The 24,006-nt window shown below is 43.5% G+C and overlaps 1 protein-coding gene across 5 annotated transcripts in view; it reads right to left on the bottom strand.

Moving 5' to 3' along the window:
• Positions 1-3,628: 3,628 nt before the first annotated feature.
• sbno1 (strawberry notch homolog 1) overlaps positions 3,629-24,006 on the bottom strand; it is a 32,599-nt gene continuing 12,221 nt past the window's right edge. For 3 of the 5 annotated variants that reach the window (XM_080477467.1, XM_080477465.1, XM_080477466.1), the window contains exons 21-33: positions 23,551-23,682; positions 22,994-23,129; positions 22,448-22,560; positions 22,247-22,318; positions 22,076-22,175; positions 21,661-21,735; positions 21,416-21,562; positions 21,212-21,306; positions 19,355-19,441; positions 17,610-17,747; positions 17,442-17,518; positions 17,145-17,338; positions 15,562-16,803 (exon numbers count right to left, since the gene is read on the bottom strand). In XM_080477467.1, the coding sequence (XP_080333593.1) occupies positions 16,661-16,803; positions 17,145-17,338; positions 17,442-17,518; positions 17,610-17,747; positions 19,355-19,441; positions 21,212-21,306; positions 21,416-21,562; positions 21,661-21,735; positions 22,076-22,175; positions 22,247-22,318; positions 22,448-22,560; positions 22,994-23,129; positions 23,551-23,682 (1,509 nt within the window). In that variant the 3' untranslated portion in view covers positions 15,562-16,660. Of the gene's footprint in view, positions 4,245-5,439; positions 5,567-7,723; positions 7,864-11,536; positions 11,701-15,561; positions 16,804-17,144; positions 17,339-17,441; positions 17,519-17,609; positions 17,748-19,354; positions 19,442-21,211; positions 21,307-21,415; positions 21,563-21,660; positions 21,736-22,075; positions 22,176-22,246; positions 22,319-22,447; positions 22,561-22,993; positions 23,130-23,550; positions 23,683-24,006 lie in introns of those variants that run through there. The other 2 variants (XM_080477469.1, XM_080477468.1) reach the window with 2 other exon arrangements.

A 24,006-nucleotide genomic window follows, 5' to 3' on the forward strand; every position in this document is an offset into this window, starting at 1 on the left:
GCAGTCCTCCGACTGCCTCCGCTATTATCAACGGCCCCACACCGGCATGCCATTGGTGGAGACAGCTCCGAAATCCAGGGCTGTGATTGGTCCGCACTCTCGACCCGCGCTCTAATTGGCTGAGAGTTGTGCACATCTGTCCCGGACCAAACAGGAAGTTCACACTCTGGAAAACAAACAGAAAACATTGGATTTATTCAATCGTTCTTTGTTTTTACTTCATAATTCAAGAAAACCAGCGAATCTGATAGGTATCATCATTTAGAAAAGTATTTTTATCTTTTAACTCACCAGTTCTTCCATCCATCCATCTTCTATACTGCAAGCCAATAAGATTAGAATGTAGATGATATTAATACTCCATGTATTGTGTCTATTTATTTTACTTTTTCTGTCCTATTTTATATTACTCTCTATTCTAATCTATTGCATTCTTTACTCATGTTTTGGCATCGACCGGGTTTCAAGTACAGAATTTCGTACAATGTCATGTTACAGTGTACTGCTATGACAATAAAAATCTTCAATATTTTTTGTAACTCATTTCAGAAAGTCAAACCCATATATGATCTAGGCTCATGACACACAGAGGGAAATATTTCAAGCCTTTATATCTTGAAATGTTGATCATGATGACTTACGGAGTGAAAACCCAAAATTCAGTCTCAGAATACGAGAATATTGTGGAAAAGTTCCGTTTTGGAAAGTCCTGGTGTCTCACCCTGATCAGCTAATGAAGTCAAAACACCTGCAAAGGTTCCCTGAGCCTTTAAATCAGGGGGCCCCAAACTGTTTCCTGTGAGGGCCACATAACTTTTCCCTTCTCTGACGGTGGTCCGGGTTCCGTTTGTAACAGAAAATGTGTGACGATCACAGGGGTGCCTAAACGTAAAAATGTAGTGTTTTCCAGAAAGCCACACATAACCAAATAACCCTTTCTGGGTTCTTCGCAGAAAAAAAAGTCAGGAAATAAATAATGATACTATTTTTGTTGCTCTCTACGAAGGTCTGGTTTGAAAGATATCAAAATTTTAGGAGCAGCGTCGTCGATCAGCTGTTTCCGGGTGTCGCCGATCAGCTGTTCCCGGGTGTCGTTGATCAGCTGTTTCCGGGTGTCGTCGATCAGCTGTTTCCGGGTGTCGCCGATCAGCTGTTCCCGGGTGTCGTCGATCAGCTGTTTCCGGGTGTCGTCGATCAGCTGTTCCCAGGTGTCGTCGATCAGCTGTTCCCGGGTGTCGTCGATCAGCTGTTCCCGGACTGAGCCTGTCAGACTGGGAGGAGGGAACCCTTCCAGTTAAGTGGGACCAGGTACCACTTTGTTTTTTCTCCTCCTCAGTGAGGAAAGGACTGAGGATGTTCCTTATTTTGATGTGTGGAATCCCGGGTAACGAAGCAGGCCTGAGCTTTGAGTGTTTGGGTTATAATTATTCCGGACTAATTACCAGTGTGCACACTGTGATAGAAAATACCTTTTATTTAACCCGATTATATCAATTGGTTAATTTTGAGTTATTGTGAATTGTTGCAAGTATCTTTTGTTTACGCATCTTTTTAATGGATTTAGTTTTTTATTAAAGTGGGAATGATTCTAGTGAACTGTTTTCTAGGAAGTATTCATTTCAAATAAGTAGTTGTGCCTTTAGTGTAAATTATATCAGAAGCCCAAGCACAGAAAGACACAAAAGATAGTCCAGTGAGACTTATCAAAATACCAGAGTTATGTGTCCCAGAACTCAGAGCCTTTATAATAGAGAACAGGAATAGCTGGGCTACAAACATTTTGATCTCATTTGGAACTCCAGGTCCCAGAGTGTGGAGGAAGAGTGAACTCCAGGTCCCAGAGTGTGGAGGAAGAGTCAACTCCAGGTCCCAGAGTGTGGAGGAAGAGTGAACTCCAGGTCCCAGAGTGTGGAGGAAGAGTGAACTCCAGGTCCCAGAGTGTGGAGGAAGAGGGAACTCCAGGTCCCAGAGTGTGGAGGAAGAGTGAACTCCAGGTCCCAGAGTGTGGAGGAAGAGTCAACTCCAGGTCCCAGAGTGTGGAGGAAGAGTGAACTCCATTTCCCAGAGTGTGGAGGAAGAGGGAACTCCAGGTCCCAGAGTGTGGAGGAAGAGTGAAGAGGCTCAGAATCCACCTTGCTTGAAGTCCAGAGTGAAGTGTCCTCAGTCTGTGATGATTTGTGCTGCCATGTCCTCTGCTGCTGTCCCTCCACTGGGTCTTCTGAAGTCCACAGTCAAGGCAGCGTCCAGCAGGAACCTTTAGAGCTCTTCATGCTTCCTCCTGCTAACGAGTTTCATGGAGATGCCGAGTTCATGTTCCAGCAGGACTTGGCACCTGCCCACACTGTCAAAGGTACCAAAGGTACCAAAGGTACCAAAGGTACTAAAGGTACCAGAAGCTGCTGCAATGACCTTGGTGGTACTGCGCTGGACTGGCCAGCAGACTGGCCTGAGCTGAACCCCAGAGACAATCTCTGGCTATTGTCCAGAGGACGGTGAGAGACACCAGAGGACCTGAAGGCTGCTACCAAAGCTACCTGGGCTTCTTTACACCTGAGCAGTACCACAGGTTGATGGCCTCCAGGCCACGCCCCTAAGACGCAGTACTTCATGCTAAAGGAGCAGCCAAGTATTGAGAGCAGAGAGATGAACAGACTTTTCAGAAGTCTTACATTTTGGTTTAAAATATATATTTTTTCTTGATTCCAATTTTTTTCTGAGACACTGAATTTTGGGTTTTCACTCTCTGTACGCCATCATCATCATCATCATCATCATCATCATCATCATTTCATGAAATAAAGGTTGAAATATTTCACTCTGTGTGGCATGAGGCTATATCATACATGGGTTTGACTTTCTGAAATGAGTGACAAAGAATATGGAACACTTTCATGATATTCTCATGTTTTGAGAAGTACCTGTATATGGCAAGGTAGGAGACCAAGAGTTAATAAAACCTTACTCCAGAGACCTTGAAAAGACGGCGGCCTGGGGTTGCCTGCCTTGCCTTCAGTCGTGTCCACACTGGACGCCGAGTTGCTCCTTCAATAATTGCCTCAACTTTTCGGACTTGTCATTTAACCCTTCGTCAAGAGGACCTTTGTCCAGAATATACGGTAGTACTTCAACGTTGAAACCTGCAGCTCTGGACAAAATGAAGCCTGCTTGGGGACTCGGGACCGATACCCGATGAAATCTGGGACACTGTTCTGGGGTCAATACATAAATCCTCACTACGTACAAAACACTGTCTTCTGCAGTTCAAGCTGGTCCACAAGTCAAAGGTTAGACCGTGTCCATAGTATAAATGTTTACTGAACATCTTGTAATTTTCCTCGGTCACAATGTGCGTTGACATGGAACTGCCTCACCCTGCTGTTTACAGTTTGTTTATCGTGCGTGATGTTTACAAAACCAATACAAATATTTGAAATGAAAAATAAAAATCCAAAATAGGTTAAAAAAAATATAGAAAAATGGAAAGAAAGCAAAAGATAAATAGATAGATAAATAATGTGAGTCATTGCAGAAAAAATATAAAATAAAATGAGTGTAAAATGTTAAAATAAAGAGAACAAATGTTAATCCATGACCATCAGCCACAATGAACAACAAAGACAACTATATTGAAAATACAATTTATTACACCGAGTAATAAATACATACAAAGATGCAAGTGACAGCATTTTCAGCATTTTTTTTGTTTTGTCGTTTTTTTTGTTTTAATACCAAAATTTGAAGAGCTCAACACGAATGACCGGATGCTTTTGGCACATCTGTCCCTCCTCCCTCCGTCGTGTCATCAGGGTCCGAGAAACAGACCCAGCACTAGAAAAAGAAGAGTCCTCCCCATCTAACCCCCCTACCCCTGTACAAGCCATGCAGTGTCTACCATCACCCCCCCCCCCCCCCCACACCCCTCCACCCCCCCGCATGCAGAAACCATTTGAAATATGAACTGAAAAGTAAAAACATTCGACCTCCTGCCGCTTCACCTCCCACGTCTTTTGTTTTGATCTAAATGACCCTTCAGGAGCCAAACTTCCCCCCCCAGTCGTTCTCTTTTTAAGAGCTTTCTTTCCATCTTGTTGTGTTTCTTGTGTTTTATTGGACTTCCTGCTGGTCGTCGGGAATGCCATGCACGTGTGTTCAGTTGGTTTTCTGTCCCAGTCGTAGCTAGGACCGGGCGTTCCGCTCCGTCTCGGCCAAACACTCCCGCACCAGCCCTCTGGCGTGGATTATTCCTACACACACACACACACACACACACACACACACACACACACACACACACACACACACACACACACACACACACACACACACACACACACACACACACACACACACACACACACACACACACACACACACACACACACACACACACACACACACACACACACACACACACACACACACACACACAGTCAAAGGCTGTAATGTGTGAATCAACCAGTAAAAAAAGTACTCACAATTCCCAGTTTGGAGGAGAACTGGAACTCACCCAAGTTTCTGTGTTAGGGTTAGGGTTAGGGTTAGGGTTAGGGTTAGGGTTGAGGCCCTGTTTACACGTTTAAAGAGAAAACGCATCGTTTCTACGTTGTAATAACAGAAAGATTTTGGTCTTTTTAAATGTCATAAAGCAATAACTTATAAATAATATAAACATAATAACTGCAGAAAATGTAATTATACATGAACAAGGCTCATATTATAGAAACTATAAGTCTTTTTCCTCATTTTTGAGAAAGTTGTTTCTAAAAAGCAGGTATAGAGATATATAGCTATTACAAAAATAACATTATCAACTTAGATTTTATGCCAAATATTCACAATAGATAAAAAAAAAATGGATCCCAAATGGTTTAACTGACTATTTTTCATTTGTCCAGAAGGGGGCACTCCAGAGTTATGAAAGCTTAAAAACTAAACATGGCTTGGGCTCAGAAGATTCTATAGTTCAGCCATTATTTCAACCAAAACCTAAAAGAAGCTTTGGAGAAATGGGAATCAGGGTTTCTGCAGCTACAACATACTACTACTACTACTGCCGTATTACTGTCAACAAGTAAAAAAACTACCAGGAGGAAATAGTTGAAAGTAGAACCGCCTCCATTGAGGAAAGGATCCACATCATACAGGAAGAGAACATTATGGAAAAGTCCCTCAGGGGGCAACAGAAGAGTTTGATCCGATTTGGACTAAATGGACTGAGGATGTGGAATCGATAGTCAGACTAACTGATTCCACCTGTAATTTAGTGCGACAGGATTTAGATGTAAACAGGGGAAGTTGTTACAAAAATGCCATTATTGCTTGTTTTAACAGTGTTTTATTTTCCTGTTGCCCAGAGGAGAAACACTCAGCAGAGTGTAAAACCCTGGAGGACGTCGGCTCTCTTGAATCCTGCCTGAGCAGCGAGTCAGAGGGGTTCACCTCGTTTCAGCCGCTCCATGGCACTCTTGCTCCCAGCGTACGTCGGCCGGATCTCCTTCCCCAGCTCTTCGATGATGGCCAGCAGCTCTGCATATTTGTTCTGAGGCACTTGGCTGCCAGCGGAACCCTGAGGGGCAAAAACAAGTCACATCCAGAGAGCGGAGGCCGAGTGGACAACCAGTGTTTCACCTCCCCACGTCACAGACGGAGAAACGAGAGTTTAACTCCACTCAGAAACCAGACAAAAAGATGGAGGCCAATGAAAATAATGCACCGTGATGAAACATGATTGGATTGAATCAAATCTGGGGATTTCTGAACTCACAGCTGAAAATAACTTCTACCAAGCTCTCGGACTGATATCAGACTGATTTCAACTAAATATCAACGAGGTTTCACTAAATATCAACGAGATTTCAACCAAATATCAACGAGATTTCACTAAATATCAACGAGATTTCAACCAAATATCAACGGGATTTCAACCGACTATCAACGAGATTTCAACCGACTATCAACGAGATTTCAACCAAATATCAACGAGCTTTCACTAATTCCCGACGAGATTTCACTAAATATCAACGAGATTATTGACAAGATTTCAACCATATATCAACAAGATTTCACAAAATATCAACGCGATTATCGACGGGATTTACACTAAACATCAACAGGGTTTCAACTAAATATCAACGAGATTATCAACAAGATTTCAACCATGTATCAATGGGATTTCAAACATATAGCAACGAGATTTCACAAAATATCAACGGGATTATCAACGGGATTTACACAAAATATCAATGAGATTTCAACCATATTTCTACGAGATTTCAACCAAATATCAACGAGATTTCACAAAATATCAACGGGATTATCAACGGGATTTACACAAAATATCAATGAGATTTCAACCATATTTCTACGAGATTTCAACTAAATATCAATGAGATTTTAACCAAATATCGACGAGATTCCACCAAATACCAACGAGATTTCAACCAAATATCGACGAGATTCCACCAAATACCAACGAGATTTCAGCCAAATATCGACGAGATTTCAACTAAATACAGATGAGATTTCAACTAAATATCAACGGGATTATCAACTAAATGTCAACGAGATTTTAACCAAATATCAACGAGATTTCACCAAATATCAACCAAATATAAACGGGATTTCAACCAAATATCAACGAGATTTCACTAAATATCAACGAGATTTCACCAAATATCAACCAAATATAAACGGGATTTCAACCAAATATCAACGAGATTTCAACCAAATAGCAACGAGATTTCAACCAAATAGCAACGAGATTTCACTAATTCCTGACGAGATTTCACTAAATATCAACGAGATTATCAACAAGATTTCAACCATATATCAACAAGATTTCACAAAATATCAACGAGATTATCAACGGGATTTACACTAAATATCAACAGGGTTTCAACTAAATATCAACGAGATTATCAACAAGATTTCAACCATGTATCAATGGGATTTCAAACATATATCAACGAGATTTCAACTAGATATCAACGGGATTTCAACCAAATATCAACGAGATTTCACAAAATATCAACGGGATTATCAACGGGATTTACACAAAATTGCAACGAGATTTCAACCATATTTTAACGAGATTTTTCAACTACATATCAACGGGATTATCAACTAAATATCAACGAGATTTTAACCAAATATCAACGAGATTTCACCAAATATCAACGAGATTTCACCAAATATCAACGAGATTTTAACCAAATATCGATGAGATTTCAACCATATATTGACGAGATTTCAACCAGATATCAAGGAGATTATAAACGGGATTTCAACTAAATATATACGAGATTTCACTAAATATCAATGAGATTTCAAACATATATCAACGAGATTTAGAGTAAATTGCAACGAGATTATCAACGGGATTTCAACTAAATGCCAACGAGATTATCAACAGGATTCCAACCAAATAAACGGGATTTCAAATATATATATATCAACGAGATTTCAACTAAACATCAACGAGATTTCAACTAAACATCAACGGGATTTCAACCAAATATCAACGGGATTTCAACCAAATATCAACGAGATTTCACTAAATAACAAACGAGATTTCACTATACATCAACGAGATTTCACTAAATATCAACGTGATTTCACTAAATATTAAAGAGATTTTGGCAGCAGGCACAGTCTGATTGTTGATCTTCATTAAAGGACAGAGAAGAAACTAAATGAGTTTGTTGACGTGTTTGTGGGTCAGAACCTGAGAGAATCCCAGAGACGGAGGTCCGTAGTCACTCAGGAGGGGCCGGTAGGACTGCAGCGTGGCCAGATTAGCAGCAGGGGGCGACTGCAGGCTTCCAACTGAGACACAACAACAAACACGCAGCGTCATGTTTACAACTGAGACACAACAAACACACAATGTCATGTTTACAACAGACACAACAACAAACACACATGTTTACAAATGAGACACAACAACAAGCATACAGCATCATGTTTACAACTGACACACACCAACAAACACACACCAACATGTTTACAACTGAAACACAGTGTCTGACTCATTTTCTCCCTCTTATCTGTTTCCGGGTGGTGGAGGTGTCGGTCTGAGCACCGTCACCCAGATCACATTACACCCATTAAGAACCTTCCTGCAGGTGGAGAGCCCACGGGAAGGTGGTGCCCGGCGTGGGACATGAACCCTCTACCTTGAGATTGAGAGTCTCATGCTCTACCTACTGAGCTAGCCAGGGGTTGTCATGTTTACACCTGAGACAAAACAACAACAAACACACAGCGTCATGTTTACAACTGAGACACAACAAACACACAATCTCATGTTTACAACTGAGACACAACAAACACACAACGTCCAGTTTACAACTGAGACACAACAAACACACAACGTCCTGTTTACAACTGAGACACAACAACAAACACAGCGTCATGTTTACAACTGAGACACAACAACAAACACACAGCGTCACGTTTACAACTGAGACAACAACAAACACACAACGTCATGTTTACAACTGAGACACAACAAACACACAACGTCCTGTTTACAACTGAGACACAACAAACACACAACGTCCTGTTTACAACTGAGACACAACAACAAACATACAGCGTCATGTTTACAACTGAGATACAACAACAAAGAGAGGGATTCTTCAAAACTAGTTTAAAACTAGATTAAATAAACTCAAAACTAGTCCTGAACTAGTGTTACAATTTACCGTTTACAGTGAAAAACAAAGTATAATTTGACATCTTGTAGTATTTTATGTGACATTATCTATTCTGGTTAGTGGGGTTGAGGTCAACTGAGGTCAGGTGACCTGGTTAACTGTGGTCAGGTGACCTGGTTAACTGGGGTCAGGTGACCTGGTTAACTGGGGTCAGGTGACCAGGGCCCGGTTATTCAAAACTGGGTTACTTTAACCACTGGTTAAGCCCTAACCGCCAGTTAAATCGTTAACCCGCCGTTAGCTAACCGACTGTTAAATATGCGTTGTTGAAAACATGGTTAGTCATCCCGTTAGTTAACATCGCAGTCAAAGTTAATAGTGAGATTAACAAGTGGTTATCGTCCCTGACGCTGCTCCACCCAAGGCTCCGCCCACTTTCAAGTCTCCGTTCTTCCGTGTTTTGTCTTAAACGTTGTGGTGGAGGCAGCGCAGTGTTTTTATCTGCTCTATTAAACTACCATCAAACATGACAAACTACCAGGATGTTAAAGTGGAAGATGAAAACTGAACTGGATGATCAGAGGCTTCATGTTGCCTCATCGTTTTTAATTTAGACCCGAGAGAACCATCTAGAGAGAACCTTCTAGAGAGAACCATCTAGAGAAAACCATCCAGAGAGAACCATCTAGAGAGAACCTTCTAGAGAGAACCATCCAGAGAGAACCATCTAGAGAGAACCATCTAGAGAGAACCATCCAGAGAGAACCTTCTAGAGAGAACCTTCTAGAGAGAACCTTCTAGAGAGAACCATCTAGAGAGAACCATCCAGAGAGAACCATCCAGAGAGAACCATCTAGAGAGAACCATCCAGAGAGAACCATCTAGAGAGAACCATCTAGAGAGAACCTTCTAGAGAGAACCATCCAGAGAGAACCATCCAGAGAGAACCATCCAGAGAGAACCATCTACAAAGTGGACTGAGTAGCCAGAGAGGAAAATAATAATAATAATATATAGTATATATAGTAATAACACGAGGGAACCAGATAATAAGTCGTTCCCTCAAATTAATAAAGCGAGTGAACCAGATCATTTAATCTCTGAATTGACGAAGGCTGAGGTCTGCATGAGGCAGCAGGGGGCGCTCCGCTATAAGACGCTCCACAGAACTTCTTTATAATGAAGCCAGACTTCTGGTTCCTCAGGAACTACTAAACAAACTACAAACTACTGGAAATGAAAGCTTGGATTGTTTAGACGTGTGAAAGAGAACTTTAATCAGAGTGGTTACCTAGGTTACCATGGAAACGGCTGTAGAGCAGCATTCTATCATTCTACACCTCCGTTCCTCCATGTTGAAGCTTTTGATTCAGACACGTCCAGAAATAAAGTGAAAGGAGCAGAAAGTCACTATGGAATGTTGGAATGGTGAAAAATAAGACCCAGGATCATTTATTAATGCTAAAGGAGAGACATGAGAATGAGATCTTCTCTTTCTGGACCAAGGAGAGTTTAACTCGTCTGGACTTCACATGTTTAGTTAGAAAACACCAAGATCTAATGAGCTCCGTGGAAACGAGGCTCTTAAAGCTCCAGAGCAGCAAATATGAAGGGATGGAGGCAACATTGGTGAAAAATATAATAAGAGGGAAGGAGATAGTAACTCGCTGTCTCCACTTATTAATCTGAGGTTACTAATTACTATCTAATTCCCACGCATTATATAGATATATATATATATATATTTTTTTTTTTTCTCTATGTCCACTCTGGGGCTCCATAGAGGCGTAACTCTTCATTCCAGTATCGACTCTATCAAAGTTCAGTCCTCGCTCCACCCTGTCCTTCCTTTGTTCAACTGGTATCATGAACGCCATGGTGAGAGTTAACCACTTAACAGTGGTTAAGTTAGTGAAGGTCCGGAGGTGCGTTAACTTTAACGTCAAGATAACATCCGGTTAAAGTTAACCGAGTTTTGAACAAGATAACAGTGCTGTTAAACGGTCGGTTAAATGTATTTAACGGCTGGTTAAACGATAACCAAGTTTTGAACAACCGGGCCCTGGTTAACTGAGGTCAGGTGACCTGGTTAACTGGGGTCAGGTGACCAGTCTTCAAGGAGATCAATGAAGTCGCTTTCCTTCCTCCTTCTTACCCATCAATTACTTCTATTCTCCTTTGTTCATCCTCCTCTCACCCCTTTCCTTCTCTTCCTCTTCTCCCCCCTCCTCTCCTCCTTTGTTCGTCCCGCAGGTCTCCTCCTCTCACCCCCTCCCTCCTCCTCCCCCTCTCCTTTCCTCCTCTCCTCCTTTGTTCGTCCTGCAGTTCTCATTCTCGGCCGCCAGGTGTCGTGGAAGCGCGGCTGTGCGTGTGTGTGTGTGTATGTGTGTGTGTGTGTGTGTGTGTGTGTGTGTGTGTGTGTGTGTGTGTGTGTGTGTGTGTGTGTATGTGTGTGTATGTGTGTGTGTAGCAGATCAATCGGCAGCTCGCTCGGAGGAGCATCATGGAGGAAACGGAACGAGCCTGAACAACACACCGACCGACGGCCCGGTACATCTGTGTCACCGAGCCGCGGCTCAACCCGCCCGGCGGAGCACAGCACGGCGACGACCCCGGCAGCGGCGGCTCTCCGGGAGCTGGGTCCGCCCGGCTCGACTCCCCGGAGCCCGCGGAGCGCCGAGCTCGAGCCGCGGACCGCGCTGCTCCACATTAGTAATAATGGCGGATATGAATGAGCCTCGCTCCGCGGATCTGACCCGACATTCAGAACTGGACAAAAACTACAGACACGGTCTTTCTCCAGGTATTCTCCCGACCCCGCCGCTAACGCTCGGTTTCCCCGCCGCACGCCGCCCCCCCGGCCCCCGCCGACTGCTCACCCTGGCTGCCCGAAGTTCCCGGGATGTGCTGGTGGACGTTGGGTTTGTAAGACATTCCCAGAGACATCGTAAAGAAATAAAAATGACCCGAACGCGGTGAAGCGGCTGTCTTCACTTTTTGTTTACAACAGCGGCACCGGCAAATATGGCCGTCACTTTATATTGACACCCTGCGCGCGCGGAGCGGCGGAGCGGGCTGCACGCGCATGGCCGCGCCGCGCACACACACACAGAGAAACACACGCACAAAGCAAGCGACGCGCACGGACCGGCGCGCGCACGCGCCTCACGCACACGCTCAAACTCGAAGTTTGAAGTTTGTTGGAGAAAATCTTTTAATTTAGCGGAAATTTAACAAAAACACTTCGGAACGAAAAAAAAACACTTTATTACAGTTTCTGTGGACGGAAAGACACTTTAATACGATTGTTTATCAACTAAAATCCTACTTTTTTAATTTATATAATTTTATTCAAATTAGTGTCTAAAGGCGGAAAAACCTCAGTAAAATTATAATTTAAGTCAATATGAAAATATACACTTTATAATGTCTTTTTTGAATGAAAACTGAGAGGAAACGTCTTTATTGTGTTTAATTAGTAACTAAAATGTTTATCTTCATAAAGAATTTAATGATTCAAATACGTGTTGAAAGATGGAAAAAATGATTTCAACGTTTTGACTTGATCTTATGGATGAAAAGTGAGTAAAAAAAACCTTTACTACGTTAAGTAGAAACTAAATTGTAATTTTAAAAAACTAATACATTTATATTCTAAAATAGAGTTGTTGATGTCTTTAAGCAATGGAAACTAAAGAAAAACCCCCATGTTGAATTAGAAACTAAAATGTAAGTGATTTTAAAATAGTTTATTATTTAAATAGGTGTTGAAACGTGAAAAAAATATCTGTAATCTTCTCTTTACTCTAAAATACACCTTTTATGGATGAAAACTGTGAAACTATTTTCTTTTAATAATTAAGATTATATTTGTGTTAAACATGAGTAATACATCTTTAATCTTACTTTAATTCAATGTGCTAAAAACTTTTTTATAACATCTTTTGTGGTTGATATTGAGGGAAACTTTAAATGCAGTGAAAAGTGTTTAAACTCTGTGTGTCGTATTTGTGACAAATAAAAAGTTTAATTCTTGAAAATCCCGTTTGTCATTTATCTTTTTGTCTCATTTCCATCTAATTTGATCTGTTTCGGGTTTATTTTCTCTGTTTGTTTGTTTCGTGACAGTCCGTCTTCCTTTAAGGTCATTTTACCGTTTTATTTTGTGATATGGCATCTTTTAAAGTGAAGCTCTCCTCTTACCTCACTTTGAGCTTCACCATGAACGTTTGGACTCAACCTCTGTAGTTTGCTTTCTCCATCGGGCCTTTTGGTTTTGTCATGTTTTAAAGAATCAATTCAGATCCTTCTATTGATGAATTGGTGTTTCATTGTGTTCATTTTGAATCTGCAGTGTGAAAACGTCTTGTTCTGGAGAGGTGATCTGCTCATGTTGGGATTTTCGATTCAATATGGAATACACTGAGAACACACATGTGACTGAGTTAAAAAACAAGCGACCCAAATTCAGATTTTAACCAATAAAAGGTTTGAATCAAGGCAGTAGTTTATTTACTGTACCTTAAGTTACTTTGGCATGAGGATTTTATCCAAACAGTCCAGTTTGGGAGATCATATAAAAAGACAAAAACTGAAAATGAATCATTGTGATGTGTAGAATTAACCAGAAACCCTTGAGAACACTTTTTCTCTGTGTGGTAGAGTCACAGAAAACTTTTCTAACAGATCCAAAATATGAATTTTGAGAAAATCAGAACATAAAACGAGGTGAAATTAAAGTCTGATGCAAAGTTTGTGTCCGTGTATGAGACTGCAGGGTAGAAGTACACCGAGCTTTAGTGAGCACCGCACTTGTTCACGTACAGGTGATGCTGAATGTACAACTGGAGTTAGTGGTGCCGAAAACTAGTTGGGGAAAAGTCCTTGGATTGTTTTGAACTGAGGAGGAGGAGGAAGAGGAGGAGGAGGAGGAGGAAGACGAGCCTGTCTGTCCCGCCGTGCACGTGGAAGAACACCGGTCAGTCTGAGCTGAGAAGCTTACAAACTGGTTCCAGGGTCCTTTGGTCTGTTGTCTTCTAGCTGCACCAGTGGTTCCCACCCAACACGGGGTCTGGTTCCCAGGGACGTTTCTGGACCTCCTGGGGGCCCGAGGCCAGAAGGACTACGGGGCCTCCCGGCCCCAGAATGATGATGAATAAAGTCCAGCACGACGGATTAGTAAAGAAATACATAATTAAATAAATAACATTTAAAATATATAATAAATAACATAACTATCTAAACTGAATCAAACTTTACACACAATATATAAATGCCAGAAAATGAAACAGAACTGAAATGTGCAAAATTTTAAGTCCGATAAAAATGCAACCAAGTAAAAAAAAAACAACACAAATACTCCACATTTCAGATATGTATGGAATAATTGATGAATATTCATTGGCAGTAACAACTTTAATGCTTCATGTTAACATTTTAATTAATATAACATTTAGGCCAGAGCAGAAAATGTATGGATATATTACTAGATTACTATATTACTATATTATCGTTCAGTTGTAAATGCTAATTATCCACAGTCTAGACTAAACTGACAGCAGCAGTGATGCTGGGATTAGTTTTAGCATTTGACAACAAATACTTTATTTAAGGAGAAAATATCATTGGCAGCAAAGGACTAAGTTATTGTGTGACGATGAATGTATGAACACAAGACTTCTGACAAACTGTGTGAGCAATGCTGCACTACTTCTTAAATAAAGCGGTTAGAATTGGTAGAAAGTAAAAATAAACATGTGCTCTACGTTTGTCAGACCAGAGCAGTGTGCTGTTAACCACACTGTCTAATTTGAATGATTAATAGATACATAAATACACTTTATTAATGTGTTTAGAAGAGAATGGCTGAATTCACTTTACACGGACTTAAATGTGCAGGTAACTTTTCTGCTTGTTGGTGGAGGACTGGGAGTTTGGGACAAAGTGTCTGGGACTAACTGGGACTAACGTTTTAATAATGTAACACACAGCTCACACACTCTCACTTACCACAGTCACGGTTTTTCTTTTCATCCTCCTCGTTTTTCTTTCCGTTTCATGTGAATGAGGGGTTTGTCCGCTTCATGTTTCAGTGTTTGACAACAAGGACTCCACGTTGATACAGGGTAGTAGTGGGGCCCCATTAGGGAGGTTCCCAATGTGTCATTGTAGTGTGTACTGGGGGTTCCAAGTTGTGTCACTGATATCTGCCGTCTGTCGGGGGCCCCCCTACTAGCATCTAGCCAGTGACTACTCGGAAAGGGCCCCTTGCGGGGGATTTTCGATGCGCTGTCGTTGCAGCGTCTCAAAGCAGTTACATTATTTTGTCATTGAAATTGACTGATGTCAGCCGTCCCTCGGGGCCCCCTTCAGCTCGGGGCCCTAGGCAATTACCTGTGTTGCCTACCCCGTTCCCACCCAACATCGGGTCTGGGACCAGCTGATCACAGGGAGGGTTTTAGAATGGAGAACTTTGAGCTCTAAACATTAACAGGAGAACAAGAACATTCTAGTGGACAGAGCACCAAGTTGCATTGCTACAATGGTGGCTGTCAAAATAAAACTACCAAGTTGGATTATTCCAGCGACTGTTCTCAAAGTTGTTTTCAGTCACTCCAAGCGCTGTCGTCAAAAACGAGACAGAATTGTGTTTTTTCATTTGAAATCGTCTAAACGGCGCCGTAGACGTTTAACATGTTGAATTTGTCCGTTTGCATTAAATTCTAACGTCACATTTTTGTAAATCTGCAGTTTTTCATCGTTTGCGTTTGAATAAAGTTCATTCTTTTCCATTTAACTTCACTTTGTGGACGTCTTCCTTCTTTCTTGGGAGAATCGAGGTCAAAACTAAAGCGTTGAGTTTGAATCCCGACTGGAGAGCGGAGTGTCAGACGGGGCTCTTGGTACCAGTTTAAACTCTGAGTGGATTTATTTTATTCTATTTTGGTTCAAACAGGAAATGACACGAGGAAAAAAAAAAAAAAAAGATGATTGTGGATTTGACATTTCCCAGAATTTCTTGGCTCATTTATTCAACAGTCGGAGTGAAATCAACGAGAAATACTTCAAACCAACATTTTCAAAACACAAAATGACAAAATCCTGTTTTACAACTGCAACACACAAATAATGAAACAATAAACGGTTTTATAAGAAACTAAATCAATTTAACTGTTGATTTGTTAGAAAGCTTTGATAGACGGAGCTGGAACGTGCTGGAATTATCTTTTGTTTCAAACATGTGAAACAAGCAAATCAGATCCAGTTATTTCCTTTCTGAGCCAAATTCAACAGGATTAAATTAAATTCACAATCCCAACACTTCGTGTCTTTAAATGCAAAGTTTTCTTCAATCGTCAAAAACTTAGCGACACAAATGAACCCGAGCTGAAATAAAAGGAGCCAAAGAAGCTGAGAAACGGAAACCAGCGGAGGCTTCGGATGTTTTGGTCGTTTTGTTGAACAGATTTGAAGGTGAAGTAGAGAAATGGAAGCTAAGCAGTGTTTACCCGTTTCTACCACCAGGCGGAGCAGTGAGTCATAGCCTGCGTTCAGTAGTGAGCAAGGAGGAATAAAACAGACAGCGACTCACTGCTGTCACCTGGTGGTCAGAAGAGGCGTGACGTGACTCCTGTGTTGTGAGTGGAGAAGATAAACGCCAGGGGAGAAGACTCCTCGTTCTAGTGGTTTTTATTATCGCCGCTCTGTCCAGAGCCACCAAACAAACAAAGAAAACAAACAAAAGGGAAAATAAAGTGTCTGCTGACACTCGCACCTCGGACCGAAGCTTCGTCCTCTGAATGTCAGAGGAGGAAACGCTGCCGTCGCATCCCGAGGTGAAAACTCTGAGGGTTTAAAAAACAAACAAAACAAAAAAACTACTTTTTTCTTCTGTACAAGCACTGCTTTACATCCGACAGTCAGGGCGCCTCCAACCCCCCCACGGTGAGGGTCCCGGGTGGTGCAGAGGGAGGCGGTGGCCAGGAGGAGGCGCCTCGCTGCTACTATGTGCAGGCGGCGTGGCTCAGACTCTGAGGGTGAAGCTGCTGCCGCTTCTGCTGCTCCTGAACGGCGAGCTGCTGACTCTGGTCCGACGTCGACAGCTTGTTGATGAGCGGAGAGACGCAGTTCGCTGGAATGATCAGACCTGAGGAGGAGGAAGAGGGAGGAAGAGGAGCATGGTTACCATCAATGTACATGAAACACAAGCTGACAGCAGCAGTATAAACTGTTCTGTTCTGCAGTCAAACAAATATTAAGTCTGTCTGTATCAAGTAACTTTATTAACAGTATTTGAGGACAATGGCAGCAGATCGAGGTTCATGTTCCTCCAGAACATCAATTAGTTTTAAACTGCTAATTAAAGATACATGATCAGGAGGTGAAGCTTCATGAGGAGTTCCTCAGTTTGAAGTCCAGAGAAAACTCTACAGATCACCAGACCACTCGATCGCTCTGCCCTGCGGGGAGTTCAGACTGGTGACTCACCGACGATCCTCTGTCCGTCCTCCGTCCGCAGCCGGACGATCTGCACCTTGACGTTGGTTCCGCTGACGGGCGTCAGAACTTCCTCCAGCTCGTTCCAGACGCTGAGCACCGAGCCGCACAGCACGTAGTAGGTCCGACAGCGCAGCCCCACCTCACACTGTAGCCCCACCGACGCCTTCTTACAATTACCCCGCCTGGAGGGGGGAGGGGGGGCAAGAAGAGGGGCAACTTGATGACTCCACCCAGCAGAGAGAGTGGAGTTAAAGTGAACGGTTCCATTCAGGGATCCAGACGTACCAGTAGGCGTGAGAGCAGATCTTGGCAGACAGCTTGTGCTGGTCGGTCCAGTGCTGTTTGGCATCTTCAGATAAAACCTGACACAGAAAGACCAGAGGAGAGGAGAAGGTGAATCTCACCAGGTGAGCATCAGACTCTGGGTTCCTCCCATCAGGTGAAGCCGCCGACCTTCTTGAACTTCTTCTTGAGGTCTGAGTAGGTCTCCAGTTTGAGCTGCCGGCCGGTGTTAGGTCTGTAGACCAGGAACAGCCTCTTCTTAGTGTTCACCTCCTTCACCAGGATGGACGTCTTCTTGTTGTTCCTCATCTGGAAGCAGACAGACGGAGGGTGAATCCACTGCCTTCAGGTCAAAGCTCTTCAGGGGAGATTATAGCCTCTAAAACTACACTGTTTATTGTTTCAATACTTTACTTTTCACTCTTAAATGCCACGTTCTGAAAGCCATGTAGTCTTCCTGTTTCGTGAAAGTGACGTTTTCGCCAATTTACAGACGACGGAGAATCAGGGTGCTTCCTCATAGTCCCTACTGTCTGCTTCTCTATCCACCTTTCCTGAACCCAGTGCATGACGTCACGGGGTTAAGGAAAGGTGTTAGGAGGCTTCCTAAAGGAGTTAGTGAAAGGTGTTAGGAGGCTTCCTAAAGGAGTTCGTGAAAGGTGTTAGGAGGCTTCCTAAAGGAGTTAGGAGACTTCCTAAAGGAGTTGATGAAAGGTGTTAGGAGGCTTCCTAAAGGAGTTAGTGAAAGGTGTTAGGAGGCTTCCTAAAGGAGTTAGTGAAAGGTGTTAGGAGGCTTCCTAAAGGAGTTAGTGACAGGTGTTAGGAGGCTTCCTAAAGGAGTTAGGAAAGGCGATCATGTTGTGGTAATCGGACCACACTTCCACTAGGTGGCGTAATAATAATCTGACGGCGGTGAAGGTTAGTGACGTCTGTCGTGGTAAACAAGTAGGAATGTGTTAAAAGGTAGTATAAAGGTGGTTCCTCTCACGTTCCTCTGAGGTTCTAACCTCTGATATAAAGTCAAATATCTCAGGTTTGAATGTAAATCAAAGGAAAAGAGGAACTAAAGGGAAACGGCTGGCAGGTGAATAAAGAACCAATCAGAGTGAGAAGAGGCTGCACTAAAACTGGACTTTACTGTGTTGGTTCTTCAACATCCAGAACATTCCTCATTGGGATTTGGGTTCTAGATGATTTCAAGTGGTTCTAGGCAGATTATTACTTTGGTAACTTACATGATCTGCTCCTTTTTCAGTCATCCTGAGTTTCCCTGAACGCTCCGATGAGCGGGTTCCTTTAAATGTTGTCGCCGCAAGGAATTGTGGGGGAACATGAGCTGGTCTCCTTTGGTAAAGGATGCATCAGTGGTTCCTAGGTTAAATGAGGTTCTAAAGGATGCATCAGTGGTTCCTAGGCTAAAGGAGGTTCTAAAGGAAACATCAGTGGTTCCTAGGCTAAAGGAGGTTCTAAAGGAAGCATCAGTGGTTCCTAGGCTAAATGAGGTTCTAAAGGAAGCATCAGTGGTTCCTAGGCTAAAGGAGGTTCTAAAGGAAGCATCAGTGGTTCCTAGGCTAAATGAGGTTCTAAAGGAAGCATTGAGCCTCCTTTCCTTAGCGTGAGAATTCCAACACTCCTTATCATGGCCGCCACTTAAACACTTCCGGGGTTAAGTAGAAGTGGATAGGAAAGGAGATAGGAGGGATTGTTAGGAGGTAGGAGGGACTATTATGACGCACCCAAAGTGTTTTCAAAAACTTCCATCTTGGGAGTCGTTCTCATAAATTTGTGTGAATATTGTTACCCAACACGCTGGGTGAGCTGTGATGTTACAGTAAATGTCCAATGAAGGAGATCAGTCCTTTTCTGGTACCAAAGAGGCTTTTTAAATGTCTGTCAGCTGATTTGGTCCTTCGTACCTGAACATAGAACCCGTCGTCTGATCCGTTCTGATCCGCCCAAGCATGAGTGGCTTCCTCCCAGGACATCCCGCGCTCCACACTCACCTGAGGACGCAAAGACACCAGGACATAAAGATGAAACCATGAGGACATAAAGATGAAACCATGAGGACATAAAGATGAAACCATGAGGACATACAGTGGAGGAAATAATTATTTGATCCCTCATTAATTTTGTTAGTTTGCTCACCGACATAGAAGTGAACGTTCTACAATTTTAAAGGTAGGTTCCTTTTAACAATGACAGAATTTCAAAAAGAAAATTCAGAAAACCACATTATATAAAAGATATAAATTGATTTGCAGAAATAAGTATTTGATCACCTGGCAACCATGAACAATTCTGGCTCCCACAGACTGGTTAAATACTCTCACTCCTTAGACACACCGATAAAAACTTACTTACTGCAGCAAAGACACCTGTGTCAATCAGTCACCTGTATAAAAGACACCTGTCCATGCAATCAATCACACTCCAACCTCTCCACCATGGGCAAGACCAAAGAGCTCTCTAAGGACATCAGGGACAAGACTGTAGACCTGCACAAGGCTGGATCGGGCTACAAGACTATGGGCAAGAAGCTGGGTGAGAAGGAGACAAGTGTTGGTGCAATCACTCGAAATGGAAAAAATACAAAATGACCACCAATCGACCTCGTTCTGGGGCTCCACATAACATCTCATCTCGGGGGGGTATCACTGATCATGAGGAAGGTGAGAAATCTGCCAAGAACTACACGGGAGGAGCTTGCTAATGATCTCAAGGCAGCTGGGACCACAGTCACCAAGAAAACCATTGGTAACACACTACACCACAATGGATTAAAATCCTGCAGCGCCCGCAAGGTCCCCCTGCTCAAGAAGGCACAGGTACAGGCCCGTCTGAAGTTTGCCGACGGTCACCTGAATGATTCAGAGAAGTCCTGGGAGAAAGTGCTGTGGACAGATGAAACCAAAATCGAGCTCTTTGACATCAACTGGACTCGCCGTGTTTGGAGGAAGAAAAATACTGACTATGACCCCAAGATCACCGTCCCCACCGTCAAGCATGGAGGTGGAAACATCACGCTTTGGGGGTGTCTCTCTGCTCAGGGGACAGGACGACTTCACCGCATTGATGGAAAGATGGATGGGGCCATTTACCGTGAAATCCTGAGTGACAACCTTCTTCCCTCCGCCAGGGCGCCGAGTATGCGTTGTGGATGGGTCTTCCAGCACAATGACCCAAAACATGCAGCCAAGGCAACAAGGGAGTGGCTCAAAAAGAAGCATATTAAGGTAATGGAGTGGCTGAGCCAGTCTCCGGACCCTAATCCCATAGAAAATCTGTGGAGGGTGCTGAAGCTTCGAGTTGCAAAGCGACAGCCTCAAAACCTCAAGGATTTGGAGATGATTTGCAGAGAGGAGTGGACCAAGGTTCCTCTTGATATGGGACGATATATACCACAAACCTGGTAATCAACCACAAGAAACCTCTGGCCTCTGTGCTGGCCAACAAGGGGTTTGCCACCAAGTACTAAGCCATGTTTTGCCAGGGGATCAAATACTTTTTCCACTCAATAAAATGTAAGTCTGCTTATATCTTTTATTTAACATAATTTCCTGGATTTTCTTTTTGATATTCTATCTCTCACTATGTGAAGAAACCAACCAGTAAAATGTTTGTTTCTTTGTCAGTAGGCAAACTTACACAATCAGCAAGGGATCAAATAATTATTTCCTCCACTGTAAACATGAAACATAAAGATGAAAGCATGAGGACAGAGGACAACAGGTTAGCAGCTTCCTGTTGGACAGCCATGAGTCTGGACTCACAGTGAAGAGCTCCACGTGTCCTGATGTTGTGTATCCTGGCGTGAGGAACTTCCTGCAGTCCACCTTCTTCACCCTCTCGTCTCCGGAGCCGAGGTCTGCACCGACACAACAGAGGAAAAAGAGTCTTCACACGAGCACAGCTGAGCCAGGACGGAACAATAATGTAGGATTTCTTTCTCCATGATCACGCCTGAGCCCAATTACCCAGAATGCCCATGTCGTATCGTCCGTTCTTCTTTGCCTCCTGGATCACGGCCGCCAGCGTGTCGGAGAAATACTGGAACAAGGCGTTCTGCTGCTGCACCTCCATTCCCAGAATACGGTTCAGAAACTTCCCGATGTTGTTGTAGTCTGTGGCGGCAGCAGGCGATGAAGAAATGAAACACAGGCGTCAGACACAGACGCAACAAAAACTACCGTAACACCCTCCCTTTAGCTCTTTGCTTCACCTTTATCCAGCATGAGCGCTCCGGATCGGTCCTCCACGTTGATCAGGCCCACGCCTATCAATCCACTCTGAATCTCTGCGCCAGGAAAACAGCAGTCACAAATAGGGACAGGTTCAGACAGAGGACAGGAAACCAGACGAGAAGAAACTACATGCTTTAAAAGCTCTGGATGAATTAATACAGAAGAGGAAGGTTATGAAGACTGAAATAAGTAGAGAGGGGGGGACCAGAGGAAGGGCTAAAGGTCAGGAGAGGGGGATGAGTAGAGTGAAAGAGGAAAAAGGTAGACCTGAAAACAGAAGGACTATTGATATAAGTGGAGTGGAACAAGATGAGCAGAGAGGAAGAAGCAGAGTGAAGGGGTGACGTGTCCCCTCATCATCCCCCCAAGAGATCAGCTTGTTTAGAGTCGCACCTTTGAAGAAATCTCCTTTAAAGTCGGAGGGCGGAGACACCAGCGGCGAGTCCAGCTTCACGATGGACTTCATGACGATCTCCAGAGCATTCCTGCCGTACTGCAGAACAAACAGACGGCCGTCAGTCACTGCCAGAGCCTTGGCTTTACCTGCAGAGTCCTCCTGCTCACTTTGTTGTCAAAGTTGAACCTGCTGAGATCTCGAGTCTCCGTCGCTCGTCTGTCGCCGTGGGTGAGCGCCCCCTGTTGGCACGAAACCACTGGAGTCAGAAAACTTCGACGAACTGCATTCAAACGGAGGCTGGAGCTCCGAGTACTTCACTGGAGGAAACTACAACTTCACACTGCAGGATGATTAAATCCAGTTCTCACCAGGCTCTCCAGTCTTTTGGCAACGATGGAGGCGAACCTCTGCTCTCCGGCCAGCTGCGATATGAGGAAGACGTACTCCGGGGCCGTGACCTGGTTGGACCGGTGAGTCCTCCCTGTGTGGGGACGGAGAAAGAAAGAGTCAGAGGGAATTCCACATATATAGCTGGGCGAGTTGTCACACTGGATAAGCTTCAGTTACTCCGCACGTTCAGGCCTTTCAGTCTTTACTCAGAGTACTGAGACTGGAACAGTGGAGGAGGAACACTTTCTAAACTAGAGGCCTGGTAAACCACCAAAAACAACCCAGATATCAATGAGAGTCCTCCTCTCCACTCCACGCCTGCCCGTGAGATATTTTCCAACTTTTTCTTTTTGTGCTCTACGTCACCCCCCAATTTTTGCTCTTTTGAAACGCTTTGAAAACGATGTCGTCAGCATGTTGGACCACGTCCTGCTGGTCTGCGGTGCTCTAGGAAGTCCAAGCGGAGCGGGACATCCTCGCTGAGGACCTGCAGGTGGTTCTGACGTTCTGGCCGATGCACTGACCGAACTGCTGTATGGCTCTGTCTGCGCTCCAGGGCAGCTCCAGCGTCATGTGGACCCTCCGGCGCTGGTTCTTCACTCTGCGGTCGGCCTGCAGGGAAATCCCGGAGCTGGCTGCTTCAGAGATGATGGCGATGTTCTGGAAGGGAAACAAACAGGAGGAAACACAACGTGTCAAAGATAACGTCTTAATCATACAGAACAGAAATCCATAAATCACACTGTGAAACTTTGGATTTAAAATTCTACACTAAACGATCCAATAAATTCTTTCTTCTTCACAATCTAAACAGTAAGTGACGACGTTCAAACGTTTCCTGCTAGTTTCTTATTAACTTGAATATTTATTATACATGTTTATTTCATATATTAAGCTGAAATGGAATCAAACCTCAATTTATTCATCTCAAGTGGTTTTTTTTGGACGTCTGAAGAAATCAACTGTTCCAGCCTCCCTGAACGACTTCGTCTCCACGGAAAAGTAAAAACTGAATACACTCGTGTGTGTGTGGGTGTGTGTGTGTGTGTGTGTGTGTGTGTGTGTGGGTGTGTGTGTGTACCTTCTCTCCGTCCATGAACCGCTGCTTCTCGGTCAGATTAAGGATCTCCACCGGGACGTCCAGCTCCGAGCGAGACTCGTACGTGATGCTGCCGTCGTCGTTGCTGACCACGCGACCTTTACGTCCAGTCATCTGAAACAGGAAGTTCAGACTCAGTCTGGATCCAGTGAGGAGAACGGAGCGCGTGGAGCGCCGCTGGTGCAGAAACACTTAACGTCTCTTAATGTTACAGTAAAGTAGGATCGTCAGCGCAACACAGCGAGTCAAGAGGACTCAGGAACTAAAAGATTCAACACAACTTCCTGAAATCAACACATTTCTTTGGACTTCAATATTTCTCACTTGGTTGGAAATTAAGTTTTTAGCAAATAAGATTATATTGAAGGAGTTTGGGCTTTAATATCCAACAAAGGTTCATCACATGACCTGATTCTTTTATCTAAACATTCTGAAACG

Source organism: Lipophrys pholis, assembly GCF_963383615.2.
Source record: "Lipophrys pholis genome assembly, chromosome: 12".
Classification (NCBI taxonomy): domain Eukaryota; kingdom Metazoa; phylum Chordata; class Actinopteri; order Blenniiformes; family Blenniidae; genus Lipophrys; species Lipophrys pholis.